This window comes from Diplotaxodon limnothrissa, linkage group LG12, assembly GCF_057381915.1.
Source record: "Diplotaxodon limnothrissa isolate DT_005_m linkage group LG12, D_limnothrissa_male_GT1.1, whole genome shotgun sequence".
Taxonomy (NCBI): domain Eukaryota; kingdom Metazoa; phylum Chordata; class Actinopteri; order Cichliformes; family Cichlidae; genus Diplotaxodon; species Diplotaxodon limnothrissa.
Window position 1 is genome coordinate 33,932,311 of NC_140607.1, and position 16,529 is coordinate 33,948,839.

A 16,529-nucleotide genomic window follows, 5' to 3' on the forward strand; every position below is an offset into this window, starting at 1 on the left:
TCTTTGGTGGAATGATTATACAGCATAAATCAGCATATACAGCAGAAATTTGAATACTTTAAAAAATAAACAGTAATTGGATGCATACTCTGCACATGGTCTATTCACTTAAATCTTTTAAGTGATGTATTTTAACTTTACAAGGCTTACTAACATTTTTTTAGTCATCGTCTCTTCCCTATCATAAAAAGCGTTTTGTTTTTTTGGCATCACTCATTCGACTGACCACTATTGAGAACAAAGGGAAAGTCCAAGGAACTCAGTGTAGATCTAAGAAGGAGAATTGTACATTTATACGAGTTAGGAAGATCTCTCTGAGTCATTTCAAAACAAGTCCAAATTCCAAGATCATCAGCTCAAACAACTGTACTGAATACAAGTTTTTCGATTATGCCACCACTTTTCCAAGATCTGGATGAAGATCCAAACTTTTACCAAGTTGAGAGTAAATTTATTGGGATTTTCCAGAAAAGCAACTTAAAACTGCTGGAACACCAGCATGAAGTTTTACATGTTTGAAGGAGTAAAGGTGAATCTTTCAACAGTGTAATAGCTGTTAAGCATGGTGGTGGCAGCATCATGGTTTTGTGTTGTTTTGGAGTAATTGGTAGCAGTACATTGCACAAGCAACTGGAATAATGAAGAGCTACCTCCAAATCCCTCAATGTCACCTCAAATCAGCAGCTAGATGGTTGGAACTTAGACAGGATTGGGTGTTCCAACAGGAAAAAGATCCCAATCATGCATCAAAAATTGTTTTGGAATGGATAAAGCAGGCTAGCTTTATTGTATTAGACTTCTGGAATGACTTTTCCAAAACCAAAAGCCTCATCCGAACTAAAAATTTGTAGACTTTGCTTTAAACCAATATAAGTGCCAGGAAACTAACCAATTTCAATGAACTCTGCCAATTCTGTCAAGAGGAGCAGTCAAATATCCAGACAGAATTATACCAGAAGCTTATTGACGTCAACCAAATGTGTCAGATTGAGGTGATGTCATGATACGTTGTGTGGCAGGCAGGGGAAGGACCCAAGATGCAGATTCGCAGACACGGGGATAAACTCAAAAACACAGCTTTATTGCTGGCCACGGGAGGCAATACAAATAAACTAAAACTGGGAAAACTAAAGCATGAACTGTACAAGGGAACCGAACCACGGGGAGAATTACACACAACATGAGGGAGAACGCGACGCCGAACAGAGGGAGACTCAGACAGAAATACACAGAGGGTAAACGAGGAAAGTGGGCACACACGGGGAACACAGGTGACACTGATAATCATAACGAGACAGGGCGGGGTGAACTGAACATGACATGTACAGGTACAGAGGTTCAGACAGGAGGAGAGAGAGCACGGGGAAACACAGACGTAACGGGCTGGGGAAACATGAAACAACCACAAAGGGAGACGAGGGCTCAAAAATACATAGAGGGCACACAGGGGGGAGAGAGCCATGAAGGGAAAACACTTAGGGAACAACACAACAGGGCAACTCAGAAAACATGGCCTAAATAAGGGACAAAATACAAAAATACATGAAAACTAAGAATACTGGGCCCACATGGCCCAGGACCATGACAGGTGAAACGTGTTCAGGGACATTTAACCAAATATTAAAGTATTAGTGAGGGTCTATGTATATGTTTTGAACCTGGATGTGTACTTTGACTTTGACGGTACAGATTAGAGAAAATCCAATATTCAACAATAAATTCAAACTTGTTAAAGATGTGTATCTTATAATCATTCCACCATTTTAAAAGAATGATTCAAGGAAATCATTAAATACCCCAAATTACCATGACATTCATGCCCATGATGACTGTGTGTAAACTTCAGACCCCAACTGTACCTGGGTCAGGAAAACATCAGCTCTCCTTCTCTCTCTCATCTCTAAATCCAAATGGCTTGTACCAGGCTTTGTGCCAAGTGGCCCAGAACACACACACACAGACACACAAACATGAGTGTTGAATGTATGCCAGTGGCAATGCCCAGACGCTCCGGCCAAAAAACCTTTTAATTAGAGCAAATTTACACAGCCCCTCCAAGCTTTGCTTTTCAGTTTGCCTCTCTCTCTCTCTCTCTCTAAAACACACACCACACACATTATTACAGAAACATCTTGCTTTTTTTATGCATGCACACACACAAAGATCCCTTTGATAAAACTGCATTTCCTAATCACATTCCCCCCCAGTGCAGCGCCTGATAAAATAACAACAGTAGAATCCCAAATTCTTCCCCTCCAGACTCAATATTAAAACTCAATATTCATACGCCACACATACACATCCACACACACAGTAAACACACATCAGAGACGCACACTTTAGTGTTTGATATGGCTGACCCAGATTTTGGCGCGTGCATGGCTAAGGATGTGAGGAGGAGAGAGGATAAAGGAGGAGGGGGTGGGGTTGGTAGAGGAGGGGGCTTACATGGGTGTAGTGCATGTGTGAATGAATAAGATGATAAGCGGGTGAAAGGTAAGTGACTGCCGGCTGCCAGGCCCCTTTTTTTAGTCTAATTTGAAAAGCAGCTGGGGGTTGATGAGTAAAAGATGGACAGACATCAGCGAAGGTCAGCCTGCATGACACACTTTATTGTGTGTTCTGAAAACATCTGGGTTGTGAAGTCACACTATTAATAAATAAAATCGAATTTATGTTTGTTTGCTGTCCAGGCTACTATTAGACCACATTTGACACTTTTTGACACATTGTGTTCATAATTGTGTCGTTTCTGTTGTGTAATTGAAGTAAACACTTATATTCGATGAAATTTATTTCCTACAGAAAGCACTGGTTCCCATTATTATACCCATTTGTTAAGCACCAGTTTGGTGGCATGTAGTAAACTTAATTCTGTGCATAATTCCTTTTTAAGTTTTCCCCTATTTCCAACTACTTTGCATGATTCATAAATAACCATTGTTTATCTTAAACTGGATATTCATGCAGCTTCTCTCATCACCCACTGTCAGGCAGAACTTTTCTCTGATTGGCTGCCTTTTGCAAACAACACAAGGTGGGAGGGGCTTCTGCTCTCACAGCTAGTTCTGTGTATGGGCATGTTAAGGATTTTCACTCTCACTGACATAATTTAGAGCAGTATAAATCCTGATCTTTTGGCTCACAGGGATTACTTGTACATAAGCTGCTCATTATTTTGGGCCACGTTTAAATGAGCATCTACCACAGTAACAGTATATATGCAGGGGATAGAAAATAAGAAATATAATAGCTCTTAAGTGAGTGCAAACCAAGGCATGAACTTCTTACTAAATCTCCTGGGCACTCTCATACTGTAAAGCACATGTAGCTCCTATTCTGCTTGTCAGGGTAGCACAGGGGCTATCCCTATCACCTATAGGGTGAGAGACAAAGTACACCCTAGACAGGTTGCCATTCACTCACATTGTGGGAAGAAGCCGGAACCCATGCAGGCATGGGGAGAAAATGCAGACACCACACAGAAAGGCTCCAACCAGGTGGTGGAGTCGAACTCAGGACTTACTTTAGGCAAGTCAATAGTGCTAATCACCAAACCACCATGCTGCCCACAAAACACATATATCATTTGTAAAAGGTATTTGAAATAGTTTAGGAAGTGAAACAAACTTTGTTAAAAAGTATCTCATTCTAGAAAACAGAAACGTTATGCTTTGTCAGCGTAAATAGTCTTTTCAAATATTGGCATTTTCCAAAAGCTGTCAGCTTCTAAGAGATTCAGAAATAGTAAACTCCTGCTTTAGTGTTTCCACACTCATTTGACTGTGGAGCTTTATTGTACTTTATTTTATTTAGTTTTAAGCTGATATGCACTGGTTGAGCAAAACAATTGTTCTGTACAATGCACGCATTAACTTCTTTAGTTAAGTTTAGGCAACTGTCTGCTTCTTGGGGTTTAGATTATAGTTTGAGCTAAAAAAACAAACACAACAGTAACCTTGTTCAAAAGTCATGCTAAAGGATATCTGCTGCATGCAAATGTAAAGCAAAATAGTTCTGATCATATGTGATGAATTTGGAGATTATATCATCTCGGGATATTTTAAATAACTCTCATATGAAGTTTTACAGCAGAAACAGACCCACGAGGAAGAGATAACAAGGGAGAAAAAGGATCCTGTCAAGAACCTCTCAGACACTTCTTTTTCACCCTCTGCTTCATCTTCCCATGTTCTCTCAGAAATAGATCAAATCTTCCGAGTTCAGCATTTTTTCCTCTGGCTGAGTACCTGGTGCAAGGTGCCTCAAACTACTCACGCAGAAAAACAGAATGCCTGGAAGAGGTGAAACTCCTGAACTTCAATAGATACGGAAGAGGACTTTTCACTTTTTTGTTCACATCTGATGTTTCTTTCATCTTATGCATAAACTTTGAAAGATCTGGCAGCAGATCAGCTTCTATGGGGTTAAAAGGATTTTTGGGAAAAGCAAAAAGATGGACTTGAAGCATTCAGTCTTACTGTTTATTGTCTGAGGCTTCGAGGAAAACTGGCGGTCGGCGTGATCTGGAAGTATGACCGATTGCAGTCTCAGCTCCATCTATTTTGATTACAGACCCCCCTCTGAGTGTTGGCCATCTCCTCTCCAGGCGGGTAATGGGAAAGGGATGGGGAATAGGAACAGCCTTGTTGCATTTCCTTTGTTGTTCTGAAAGGCAATCAGCTCGGCGTATGTTCGCTGTAATCAGCAAGCGTGATTGGCTGAGCAGGACCTGGATTAAAGAAGGTATATAAAGAGACAGAAAACTAAGAAAATGTGTGGGAAGTTTGGGGTAAATGAAGGTGAAACCCAAGGTGAAAAAAGGAAAGGATGGTGAGTAGAGTCTGAAAAAGAGATGGATGGGGAGGGGGGCAAATGAAAGAAGAAAGAAAAGGAAGGGGGACAGAGAGAGTTTTATCAGACTTTCACAGCCTTGGTGATATGACAGGCTTGGCAATCCAAAGCGTTTCACCATGCCACCCCCTACCAGAGACAATCTTCCTGCTGCCTCACACACACAACAACTGTACCTCAGTCTCATCCTTCCCCCCTACCACCCATCTCCTCCCTCCCTGCCACCCTCTGACTCTCTGTACAGGATAATCCCTCCCCCACCCCCAAATACCATCGCTCTGTAAAAAGATATTTCCAGGGGCCTGGATCACTAGCAGTCACATGCTGGGTGTCTGCACAAAAGGCTAAGGCTCTGCACACATGCAGATGACACAAGACACACACAAACACACTCACACCAGAACTTATAAGACACTGGTACTCTCCCCAAATGCAGATGGAAGCATCTGCCTTTCACAGATAATTACACTCCACCCTTCCCGCTTTTCTCTCCTTTCCCCTCCATCTCTATCGTCTGCAGCTTGGCTAGATAACGTGTGTTTGTCAGTATGGAGAATTCATGCGTCATTGGCAATCTTGGCATTGTTATTGTTGTTGTTTGTTCTCCCTTTGCATGCTGGCTAATGTGAATCACAAGAAGCGATGAGCGGGGAAAGACAAGGACTTGCAATGATTCATGTGAGGCTCATTGAGCAGAGCTGAGAGGCTGCTCATATGGTGCCAATAAAAAAAGAAAACAGTCCAGCCAGTTGCTAAACAGAAATCTCTCAGTTTTTTTAATCCTAAACTCATTTGCTTATTTTTATCATTAACAGGGGACTTGTGCATGCATTTTAATAAGCACTGAATGAAGAGAACATCCATGTTAGTTTTTAGTCAATTTTCAGCAAAGTGCAAACTGAAAAAGTAATTTCAATCAGAACCACTGTAGTCAAAAAATAAATAGAAAATTGTGAGTTCTATCTGCATTCATTTTTACATTTGGTGTAGGTCCATTCTGGGAAATCCCCACCAGAGATGAAAAGCCAAAGCACATCAGCAAGACCCCGTCTCAATAAAGCAAGAATCAGTAATATTACATAATGCTGAAAGTCAGAACTGCATAAATGATGGAGCTAGAGGGGAGGTGGGTTTCAAAGTGGCTTGCAGATGTGCTGCAACTGTAGACTGGCTGAAAGAACCTACTATGAGTGTAGAAGGTATCAGCCGATGTGGGCTGTCACTGAAATCAGCTGATTGGCTGGGACTGTGGCTGAGCTTGACTTTGCGGCCACGTTGAGCTATTGTGTGTTTGATGTTTATCTCCATGAAGGTTTAGGTGGAAGCAAAAACTTTTCTCAGTAAAACTCAGCAGACATACCATTTATCCCAAAGATTTCTGTCTTTTAAAGGAACTCCGATTGCAAGTTTGCAAATCTGTCTGCAAGTAAAAGACTCAAACAAATAATTTAGAACCAAGAAATACATGAGCAATATGAAAAATGGATTGCTGATTTGCCCTTTTTGTACTTTTACAGTGTTTTCTTTGGTTTACTTTTCAAAGTGTGCTCCATCACGACATTGAGCCAAACAGCAATAACCTTATTTAAACCTTGAAATAACTTTTAATCAGTGCCGGGTTTTTACATCCGTGGAACTATTTCCCATTTCCAACTGCAATCCTGTGTCATTTTTTGTTCATCAAGATTAAAAGTTCATTGACTCAAAAATATTTCTGGGCGGAAAGGTGCGTTTGTGTTTTATTTATCAGCCGCTAAGAGGCTGCTGCAGGGCATCCCCATTAGCATGGTGCTGCATGTGCTGCTGATCCACATAAACACGCAAGGATTCAAACAACTCAGGAAGACAGAGTCAGGAACAGGCTGAGGAAACAAAGAGCAGAGGTGAGGGTGAAAGATGATGAGTGTAGGTGAGAAGGAGGGTAATAAGGAGGTGGAAGAGGGAGAGGAAGGTCACGAGGTGAAGTGGAAGCGAAGCGACTTGACAGCAGGGGAATATTCCAGCTTACAGAGAAGTCACAAGGGACTCGTGCAACCACTTAATGCAAGGCATGCGTGTCTCTGTGCAGCGCGCACACACATAAACCTCACTGAGGATTACTTTCTTTGTCTCGGTTGCTCACATACTCACATAAATTGCACATGCCCTACACTGTGATTGATTGGCGTCAGCACGCAGTTTGCCACTTTACATCAAAATCATGACTGTAGGGAATCTGAATCAGGAAATCTTGCTACTTGCTTAAAGCAGCTAATGTATAGGAGCCGGGGATTTTAGTTGCTATTGGCTGAATTATTAAGGGGCTGTAATCACTGAACAGTGTGAGGCTGGAGGTAATAGTCGACTCGAATGTTCTGGTTTTGTACAAAGCGATAAGACACCACAGGAATAATAATAATCACTGCAGATGCAACTTTTTAATCCCTGTGTAATTCTTGAAAATCTTGTTCATCTATCTGAGCTTGCAAAAACGGAGAATATATTTTTCAGTCAAAAGCTGGAACCGGTCAGAATTTGCGATAAAACAACAAAACAACATTCATTCAGCTCAGAGCTGCATATAATAATGAGTGATAACAGAGAGATCATTGTGGCATTATCTACAAATAGTTTGGAATCAAATGAGTAGCTTAGGGCTAATAAATGTGGTTTGTTAGCTGTAGTTTGACTAAAGTTGAATGAGTAGAATTTGGACTTTTTTGACAAAGTGGGCAGATTGATTCAGCTTTCTTTCTATGTCAGTGCTGACCAGAGATGGGCAGTAACGCGTTACTTGTAACGCGTTACTGTAATCTGATTACTTTTTTCAAGTAACGAGTAAAGTAAGGGATTACTATTGCAAAATCAGTAATTAGATTACCGTTACTTTCCCGTAGGAACGCTGCGTTACTGCGTTACTAAAACCGTGATTTTTTTTGCGAGAATGTCTCATGACAGTGACGTAAGCAAGTGCGACGTTGGTGACAGCAGCTGTGTGCAGATCAACAATGGATAATATATCGAGTGCGGGAGAGAGTATGAGCGTGCAGCGTTTAAAGTGTGGAAGTACTGACCTTACTTTGAGTTTGATTCCATAAAAAGTGACAAAAACATTAGCGTCCATCGTGCGTGGGAAGAAAACTTCTTTTTACAGCGAAAAAAACCCCTAAACTTCCGAGCAAGCACCGAGTAGCTACGACGTGATGGGAAACTCACAGAGACACTCGCGCGGATTCTTCAACTGACCGCAGCACACCTGCACCAGGGTAACCCTCCGCCTACCCTGCTCCTGCTTTACAGGTGAAAATAGAGCAAAAGGACCGCTGAGTCTTTGACTTTATTTATTTTCTGCTGTGTTTTACTTGCATCTGTTTGAAAGAGTGAGTGAAAACACAAAAAATATTTTATTTTATGTGCTGGAATGTGTAGAAAATAGGTTTAAATGTTAAACTAATTTATTCAAGTCAGAGAATGTTGCATATAATTAAATGTTTTGCTTGATGCATAAAGTTAAAAGATTAAAACTGATAAAACAAGTTAAAAAAAGAGACTTTTCCATTTGATTACATTTTGTATGATGGATTATGTAGAAAAAGTAGAATTGGGCTGAAAGATCTATCACTTTATCACCTCTTCAGGTTGTAAATCGTGTTTTTAAAAAGTAACTAAGTAACTAAGTAACTAAGTAATTAATTACTTTTGAAAATAAGTAATCAGTAAAGTAACGGGATTACTTTTTTGGGGGAGTAATCAGTAATTAGTTACTGATTACTTTTTTCAAGTAACTTGACCAACACTGGTGCTGACATAACCGTCATGAAAATGTACATTGAATATGCATTTTTTGCACAGGTCTAAGATGTTTCTTTTTTATTTTAATTTACATGACTGTACTTAATTTTATCCAATCCCAGTGATTCTTTACAAAAAAGTCATCTAAAACTGCAGAAATGTTCCTTTGAACATTTTCTAAAATTAACCTGTTTACTCTCACTTCTGAAACATAATAATGAGCGATGACGTCACCCACAACACCTACTTCAGCCGACAACATCCACACGTTGCTGATGTACATTGGGAGTCCCATCCACAGCCAGCAAGGGACGTGTGACGCCAGCGTCACTAAGCCAGAGGATAGCACAGAAGGTCGGGGTGCAGTTACGCTCCCTGAAGGTGCAATTAGTGAGTCGCTACAGGAACAATGCTAGACAGGGTTCCTCCTCTGAACCAGAACATTGTTACACTAATTAATAACTCAGTCGCGTCACTGCAACTTCAGCTCAACAACAACAACAAGAGCAGGAACAGGAAGAAGCTGTGTTTTAATTAAAACAAGTGATCGCTAAAAGTTTCCTACACAAACACAACCTGACCTTTAATTTAGCTTCCCACAAACGCCGAAAAATAAAAGTGAGTGTCTCTGGTTAAACCGCCATAATGCAATCCACCCGTCATGTGACCGTGGTCATGTCATGTAATGCCTGAGTCTACATATATCAACACAGTTTTGCCAAAGCAACAAACAAAGTTCTTTATAAGTGATGAAGCTGTTTTTCTTTACTGGATTTTCTTCAAAGAAAAAAACATTGCTAGTTTTTGTTGTTGGCCTTCTTTTACATTAGTAGAAGGATTAATATTTCAGTGTAAAAGCACTCTGCAGCAAGAGCTGCATTCAAAATATCACATAAATAAAAGCTGAATCGACAAAATGTGGTCAAAGCATCAAGCATGAAAGTGCTGAATGCAGGAAAAAATCTTGTGGAAGTGTTAAAAAATTACACAGCCGCCTTGTGCCAAGAGTGAGGCATCAAAATTTAAATATTACGTGTCAAAGTCAAATCATTTTCAGCAAAAATCTGATAAATTATAAATATTATTTATAATCTTATGATATAACTTATTATGTATAAGTAAGCAATCATTTTATGTAAATGGACCAATTATTTCAGCTCTTATTGTACGTCGTCTTCAACTGTCACAGTCTCACATGCACAGAATTTGGTACCATACAAATAAAAATCTTTTAAAATTTGTAGACTATATGATGATATAATAATAATGTAATTGGGCACTGCAAATCAAATGTGCGGGTGCTTTTAACTACAGTGTGAGAGCTTTGACATGGCTTCAATCAAATTCTTACCTTCTCCTGACTGGAATATTTCACTCTACAGTTGGAGTTGACATGTCAAAGCATACTGGTGCAAATTTACCAGCACTTTGGACCACCCAGTGGAGTATAATCAGGGTGATTGGATCAGTATCACTGCTCAAATTATAATGATAAATTGTTTGGAGATACAACGATATATAGTCTCCTTTTCCAGAAGTTTGTGATCATTTTGCCAAACAAAGAAGCTTAGTATGTGGGAACGCTGTTTTTACCCTTTGTTCGCTGTTTTTATATTTTTCTGTCTTCGTGTTCACTTGCTGTTTTGTTAGGTTAAAGCATCTAAACTACTTTATTTTGTTTATTCACAAAACAAGACTCTTTCACAGTGTTCACTACATGTTGTTGTGGAACAAAGCGCCGATGGGAGTCTTTTCTCATGTGCAACAAACGTCTTTGGAATTATCAAATGGACTGATTGTAGCATCAACAGTAGTGAATTTACTTGCATTTATTAAACCGCAAGAGGCCGTTGGCTTGAGTTGTTAAACATCTGATGTTTTTGTGTTGAGATCGTGCTGGTTTGACGAGCAGAAAGCAACACGTTTACTGGGAAAAAGCTCCTGAAATCAAATTTCTGAAGTCAAAACAGATAAAAACTGAAGGAAAGTTTGTGCACAGAAATGCTATTCACAGCATTTGAGTTCTCTGGATTCTTATTTGCATACATGTCCACACAACATCCAGCAACAAGTAAAAAACAACACCCAGAAAGCAGGTTATTACATGGCTCATGTCAAAACATTTATAAAAAATAAAACAGAAACCAGTTAAACATGAATTTCTCACATAAGTCTCCTTAAATGCCATATATGCAGGTAATCTGCACTCATTTGTCACATCAAACTGGGAGGTGTGGAATGACCTTTTCAGCTTAATGACTGTGATAAAGTGGAAGATTAAATCTGAAATTGAACATTGGTGTCCAACCTCTACAGCTACATGTATAATACTAATTTTCAGATCTTGCAGTTTGTTCTCTGTGTAGGTTTTCAATCATCTTAGGGAGCTTGAAAAGGGCAATGAACAAAAAGTTGTTTAAAAGCTGATGGGAGTTATCCCTCGGATACTGTCCTGAGGGTCATTGACTAACCGATCAATAGCCAAGGTGTGAAAAAATAGCGTGGGTCATTTTCTTCACCAGGGTTCAGAGTGAAACCCCTGTGAGACCTTGCCTCACACTATCATGTGACCTATTGAGTTCACCTGGACAAAGGTGTTAGTGTTGAAGCTCCTGGGAAGGGATCTGAAGACTTCACTGCAAGTGGCTGATAGCTGCTGTTGTAAGCTTCCACTTTTGTTCAATGACGGTCTTTCACAGCGGACAGAGACTGTGAATCCAGGGTGGGGTAAGGTTTCGCAGTGGCTTCACCTTTAACCCGCAGTGATGGGAATGGCCTGCACCTTTTTATTCACGTGACCACGTGATGACTCATATTATCAGTAGTGGGTCAGTGACCTTCAGGTTCGTGCCCAAGGGAACAACCCTCACTCGGGTATAAATACCTGGGACTTTCCACCGCTTGGTTTTAAACTGAAGATATTCTTGGATGAAAGCTGAAATCTTCAAAGACTTAAAGAAGTAGAGTTGCCTCTTTTTTTAAGCTCTACAGACCTTGCATTATTGTTTTTACGTTTAATTTGTTTTTCACTTCCTCACTTTATTCTTACCCCAGTAATATGAGAGCTATTTCAATCATTTTATTTTAAAACTAAAGCCCATAAGCATGCTTCGAACAAAACGATCATTATTCCTCCATCTGAGTATGTTTTATTCATGTATTTGTTTGGCACCCTTCATAGGTTATTGATCACTGTGGTCAGGACTCAGAAGTTCTGTAAAAATCCTGCTGTGAATCTGAAACAGTAACTATTAAACTCACATCTTCAAAACAAATTCACCACAAAGAACTGAAGTTAAACTGCTCTTTAGTTTCTCCTTTGTCTTTTCTTTAAGAAGAGTTTTCCTGTATACTGTGCCTGGATACATATTATTTATTTATGTAAAGACAAAAAAGGTGGTGGGGGGGGCACCTGCAAAGATATTTTTTTGGATGGAAGATCTCTGGACTCCTTTAGATACAGTAGTGGAAAAAATGTTTTCTTACAGTTAGAGGGGACCTAAAATGTTCATTGCAAGTTTAGCATCTCCATATTTTTATTCTTGGACTCTAGTAGCACAAAATCTGATTTTTATCTGATAATAGGCTTTGTTTTACATGACTATATGAGGTATATCTGCTTTCTTTGTCAGCATAAAGAGTCAAGAGTTGAAAAAACTGAACCTGAGTGTTTAAGGTCGTCTGAGGTCTGATCTCTCCCCTGACGGGGACTCCTCGTACAGACTCTGAACTCATCATTTGAAACCTTGTCTGTTTTTAACACGAGCATTCAAAATTTTATGCTAATTTAAAACCTCACCACCAGATTAAACTCAAACAACCCAATGAGACAAAATTCCACATTCGGGATTTCAGGATCTCTGCGGCTCGTCTCCTCCACTGTAAAAATGGTTCCACTGAACTCAGATGGGTGTAAGCGCTCCTTAGGGAGACTGTAAACCCCATAACAGCATAAATTTTCAATGCATTTCCTCCATTTGCTTTAGATATAGATTAATATTTTAATATTTTCTGTCTACATTCATATTGCAGCCCTATATCTGAGGCTCCAAACCTGCACTACTTTGGCCTGGACTTGACACATTAGTGTGCAGGGCTGTCTCAGACATACTGTATGGGATCACGAAACAGTCGAGCAAGCACCATGTAGCAATGAGCTTTAGCTATGTGGGATGAAAAGAAACTGCACTGTGACTGAGGTCATAATCTGAGTGTTGCCGACTCGACATCCTTTCTTAAAGATTTTTATTCTTTTGGTGCAGATTCAACACACACACACATTCAAACGTGTCCATCTTCAAGCTAACGTGGAATTCCTAAAGCATGCAGTTATATGTGCAGTACATGCAGCAGACAGAAAAATGTACCACATTTAAAGTTAACCTACATATGATCAAAAATAGTTGCCTCATTGCACCTATTGTTCTATTTAAACTCTTATAAACCACTTATTAATAATACATTCGATTTTTCAAAATGTTTTTTTCATGCTTGAGGCTAAAACATTTTTCCTTGTTTTGATCTGACTGCAGCTTCCTTGAGTTACAGTAAATAACAGCCTAAAATGTGTTATGAGGTTGCAATAAAAGTGATAAAAAAAAAACATTAAAGGTCTTAGTTCAGCCTTCAGTTTTCATGCTGTTGAATTTTAATAACGATTGCTCACAGTAATTTATATTCAGACGGAATTAATTTTTGCTTATTTATCATCAACTTTCTTGACAAGTGTATCACTTTTCGACCTTTCTGCTACACTGGTGCTATTAAAGAAGAAAGTGGCAGAGTGAGACAGTAAAAGTGGATGATAACCTTTATTTTTTTCCTGCTTCATAGGTTGTCCAATTGAAGGGCTCCCTCCCGAGACCCCCCGCTGACTCATAACAAGCACAACGTACTGGTCCGGGAGCTTCATGAGAGTGTGCTCATAACCATCACTCCACCTCTGTGTGTGGCACCATGCTGTGGACAGTGCTACTAGCGCTGCTGGTGCTTCTGCTGCTGCAGACTCAGCTGTCTGTGTGCTTAAGGGAATTGCGCTCTGGGGGTTCCAGTTCTTCTGTCTACTCCCCTCCATCATCTTCTTCCTCCTTTTACAATGCTACCCAGCAGCAGCTGCCCGGAGCTATTATCATTGGCGTGCGGAAAGGTGGCACCAGAGCCCTGCTCGAGATGCTCAATCTGCACCCAGATGTGGAAGTGGCAAAGGCTGAGGTGATAAACAAAACACTTTTCACTATCACCAGCTGTGGACAATAATTACTCAGTTTGCACTTAAGCACTTAAGTGTTGTTAGGTAGTTTCATCTTCTCTACTCTAACGTCAAACTGGGATAAAATGTTCCCATTCAGAAAAATGTCTGTTTTCTTCTTAAATATATGATGGACGTCAAAATCTATTTTTATACGTGTCAAAAATTCATTTGTAGTTTTTGTTGAAACCCTTATGTGAAATCTCACATCAACATTTTTTTTCTTTTCACTTGTATATCCTTTAAAACAAATCTGCTTTTATTGAATTGTACAAATTTCATCAGTGTGCCTCAAAACCACCTGATGGTATTCAAAGAATAGCAAGGTCAACCTCGAGAAGCTCGCAGGAGTTTGTATTTAGAGTGGCAAAACTCCAGGCCAAGAACCAGACATTGGTTGGCCATGAAAAATCTGAAAACTCCAAGCAAAGAAAATAACATAGTACTTGAAAATTAGTTGAAAATTCAGTAAGTAATAATGATTGTAACTGTGGATAGACCTTCTGTGTCTGAAAATATGTATTAACAGACTCAGCTCTAACAATATAGAGCTGCACTGAAGCAAAAAATTCAATCTCAAGGTAATGGAGCTAACAAAATGCCCCAGGTGCAAATATATACTGTAGAAGTGTAAAACTCTGCACTCGGAAAGTTGGAGATGCAACTCAGGCAAGACCAAGAGGGCACAGAGGCGGTCTAATTATCAAATGCGTGAGGATTTTCTGAAAGTTTAGTTCAGGCCAAACACGTACTGCATCTTCTTCAGTGCAGTAAAGAAACCAGAGCAAAGAGAGTTGAGTTTCTGTGTAGTTTGTCATGTACATTTGTAAGTATGATGAATGGTGACGGGCCTGTCCTGAAAAGCTGCACTGAGAGAAATCCTAATCAGGATAGTTTAAAATGAGGACTATGAAGTTAGAAAGCTGGTGCCAAAGAATAGATTGGTTTAGACAAGATTGGGACTAAATGAAGAAAAAAGCTGAAAGTGTTTTAGATGGTAAAAAGGTTTAGAAACTATTAGATGTCCCTAAAATTTCCTTTAAGTTTCAAAACAAACTAAAATTTCAAAACAACAGTGTCAACAAGTGGTATACCTTCTGCATCCTCTGACAGGTGCATTATTTCAATGTGGAGGAGCACTACCGCAGAGGTCTGGCCTGGTACCGAGCCCAGATGCCCTTCACAGTCCCAGGTCAACTGACAGTGGAAAAGACCCCAGGTTACTTCGCAGCTCCTCAGGTTCCTGCACGAGTTTCGGACATGAACCCTGCTGTCCGCTTGCTACTCATTGTCCGGGACCCAGCTGAGAGGCTGATCTCTGACTACACCCAGGTTCTGCACAACCGCCTAACACAACACAAGCCCTACAAGCCCCTAGAGGAGCTCCTACTCCACAAGGGCCATATTGATCCTGGATACAAGGCACTGCAGAGGAGCCTCTATCACCAGCACCTTGCCCGCTGGTTGGAGGTCTTCCCCAGGGAGCAGATCCACGTGGTGGACGGAGATGCGCTTATTCGGGATCCCTTCCCTGAGCTGAGGAAGGCAGAGAGGTTTCTGGACCTGCCGCCCAGGATCAACCCAAGCAATTTCTACTACAACACCACCAAGGGCTTCTACTGCCTCCTGTCGTCTGGACACGACAAGTGCCTGGACGAGTCTAAAGGCAGGCCACATGCTCCACTCAGTACCCAAGCCTTGAAGAAGCTTTGTCGGTACTTCAGAAAGCCAAACAAGTTATTCTTTGAAATGGTGGGGAGGTCATTTGCCTGGTGCTGATCCACTGAGCAGAGCAACAGTGACGATGAAACGCCTCCTGAACAGTGCCGACACATTCAGGGACGCAGAGGGAGAGATAAAACGGTGTTTTTCTAGCTAGATGAGTGGGAACATTTAAAAAAAAACCTCTTTTTGTTGATACCTACTCAGGTATGAATGTGGCCAACATGTGCAGCACATGTGAAGAAAACAAACTGCTGATGTTGAACCCGTAGCCAACATAAACCTTTACCAACATCATGTTGGTGCCTCCAGGGAAAACCTCACTTGCTGAAGCTACAACAGCCGTGCCATACACAAGTCTGAAACTGAAAGTACAACTAACTCCCTGTTAGTTCTCGTGTGTGGGTCGTTAAAAGAATATGTGACGACTTTGATGTGATGTAGAAATAGATGAATGGTCAAAAGATGGTTGCGTTATTGTTGCACTATGAACTCCAGTTGCATAAAAAGTCAATCAAGGTTCAATGCAAACGATTTTAAAGAGAAAACAAGTCTTTGCTTTGATTTTTCTGAACAACTGTAAAACTTTTTGTGTTAGCAAAACATTTTAATTTTTTCCTCATGGCTATTTTGGGCTATTTTACTGAATAGATGCTCACGAGTTCTTTTGGAAGAGGCTCACTGAAAACCTGTTTTTGCTTTTTTTTTACGCTCAAGGCCAGCATAGTGCTATTGCTAGTTTGTGTTATTTTTTAAGATGTCCTTCTAATAAATGTCTTCAGTGGTAAAGTCTGTTCCCTGAACTCCAGCTACGAGGTTTAAAGGGATTTAAAATGTCAAACATAAAGACACGGTGATATAGGCTCACTGACAGGCCTCTCTGGAAACACCTCTCCCTCGAAGTGGATGAAGATGTTCCCTGTCAGTGTCTATT

General features: G+C 40.3%; 1 protein-coding gene across 1 annotated transcript in view; it reads left to right on the forward strand.

Moving 5' to 3' along the window:
- hs3st1l2 (heparan sulfate (glucosamine) 3-O-sulfotransferase 1-like 2) overlaps positions 1–16,065 on the forward strand; it is a 31,574-nt gene extending 15,509 nt beyond the window's left edge. The window contains exons 2-3 of the mRNA XM_085367523.1: positions 13,459–13,836; positions 14,987–16,065. Of these exons, the coding sequence (XP_085223649.1) occupies positions 13,582–13,836; positions 14,987–15,652 (921 nt within the window). The 5' untranslated portion in view covers positions 13,459–13,581 and the 3' untranslated portion in view covers positions 15,653–16,065. The remainder of the gene's footprint in view (positions 1–13,458; positions 13,837–14,986) is intronic.
- The last annotated feature ends 464 nt before the right edge of the window (positions 16,066–16,529 follow it).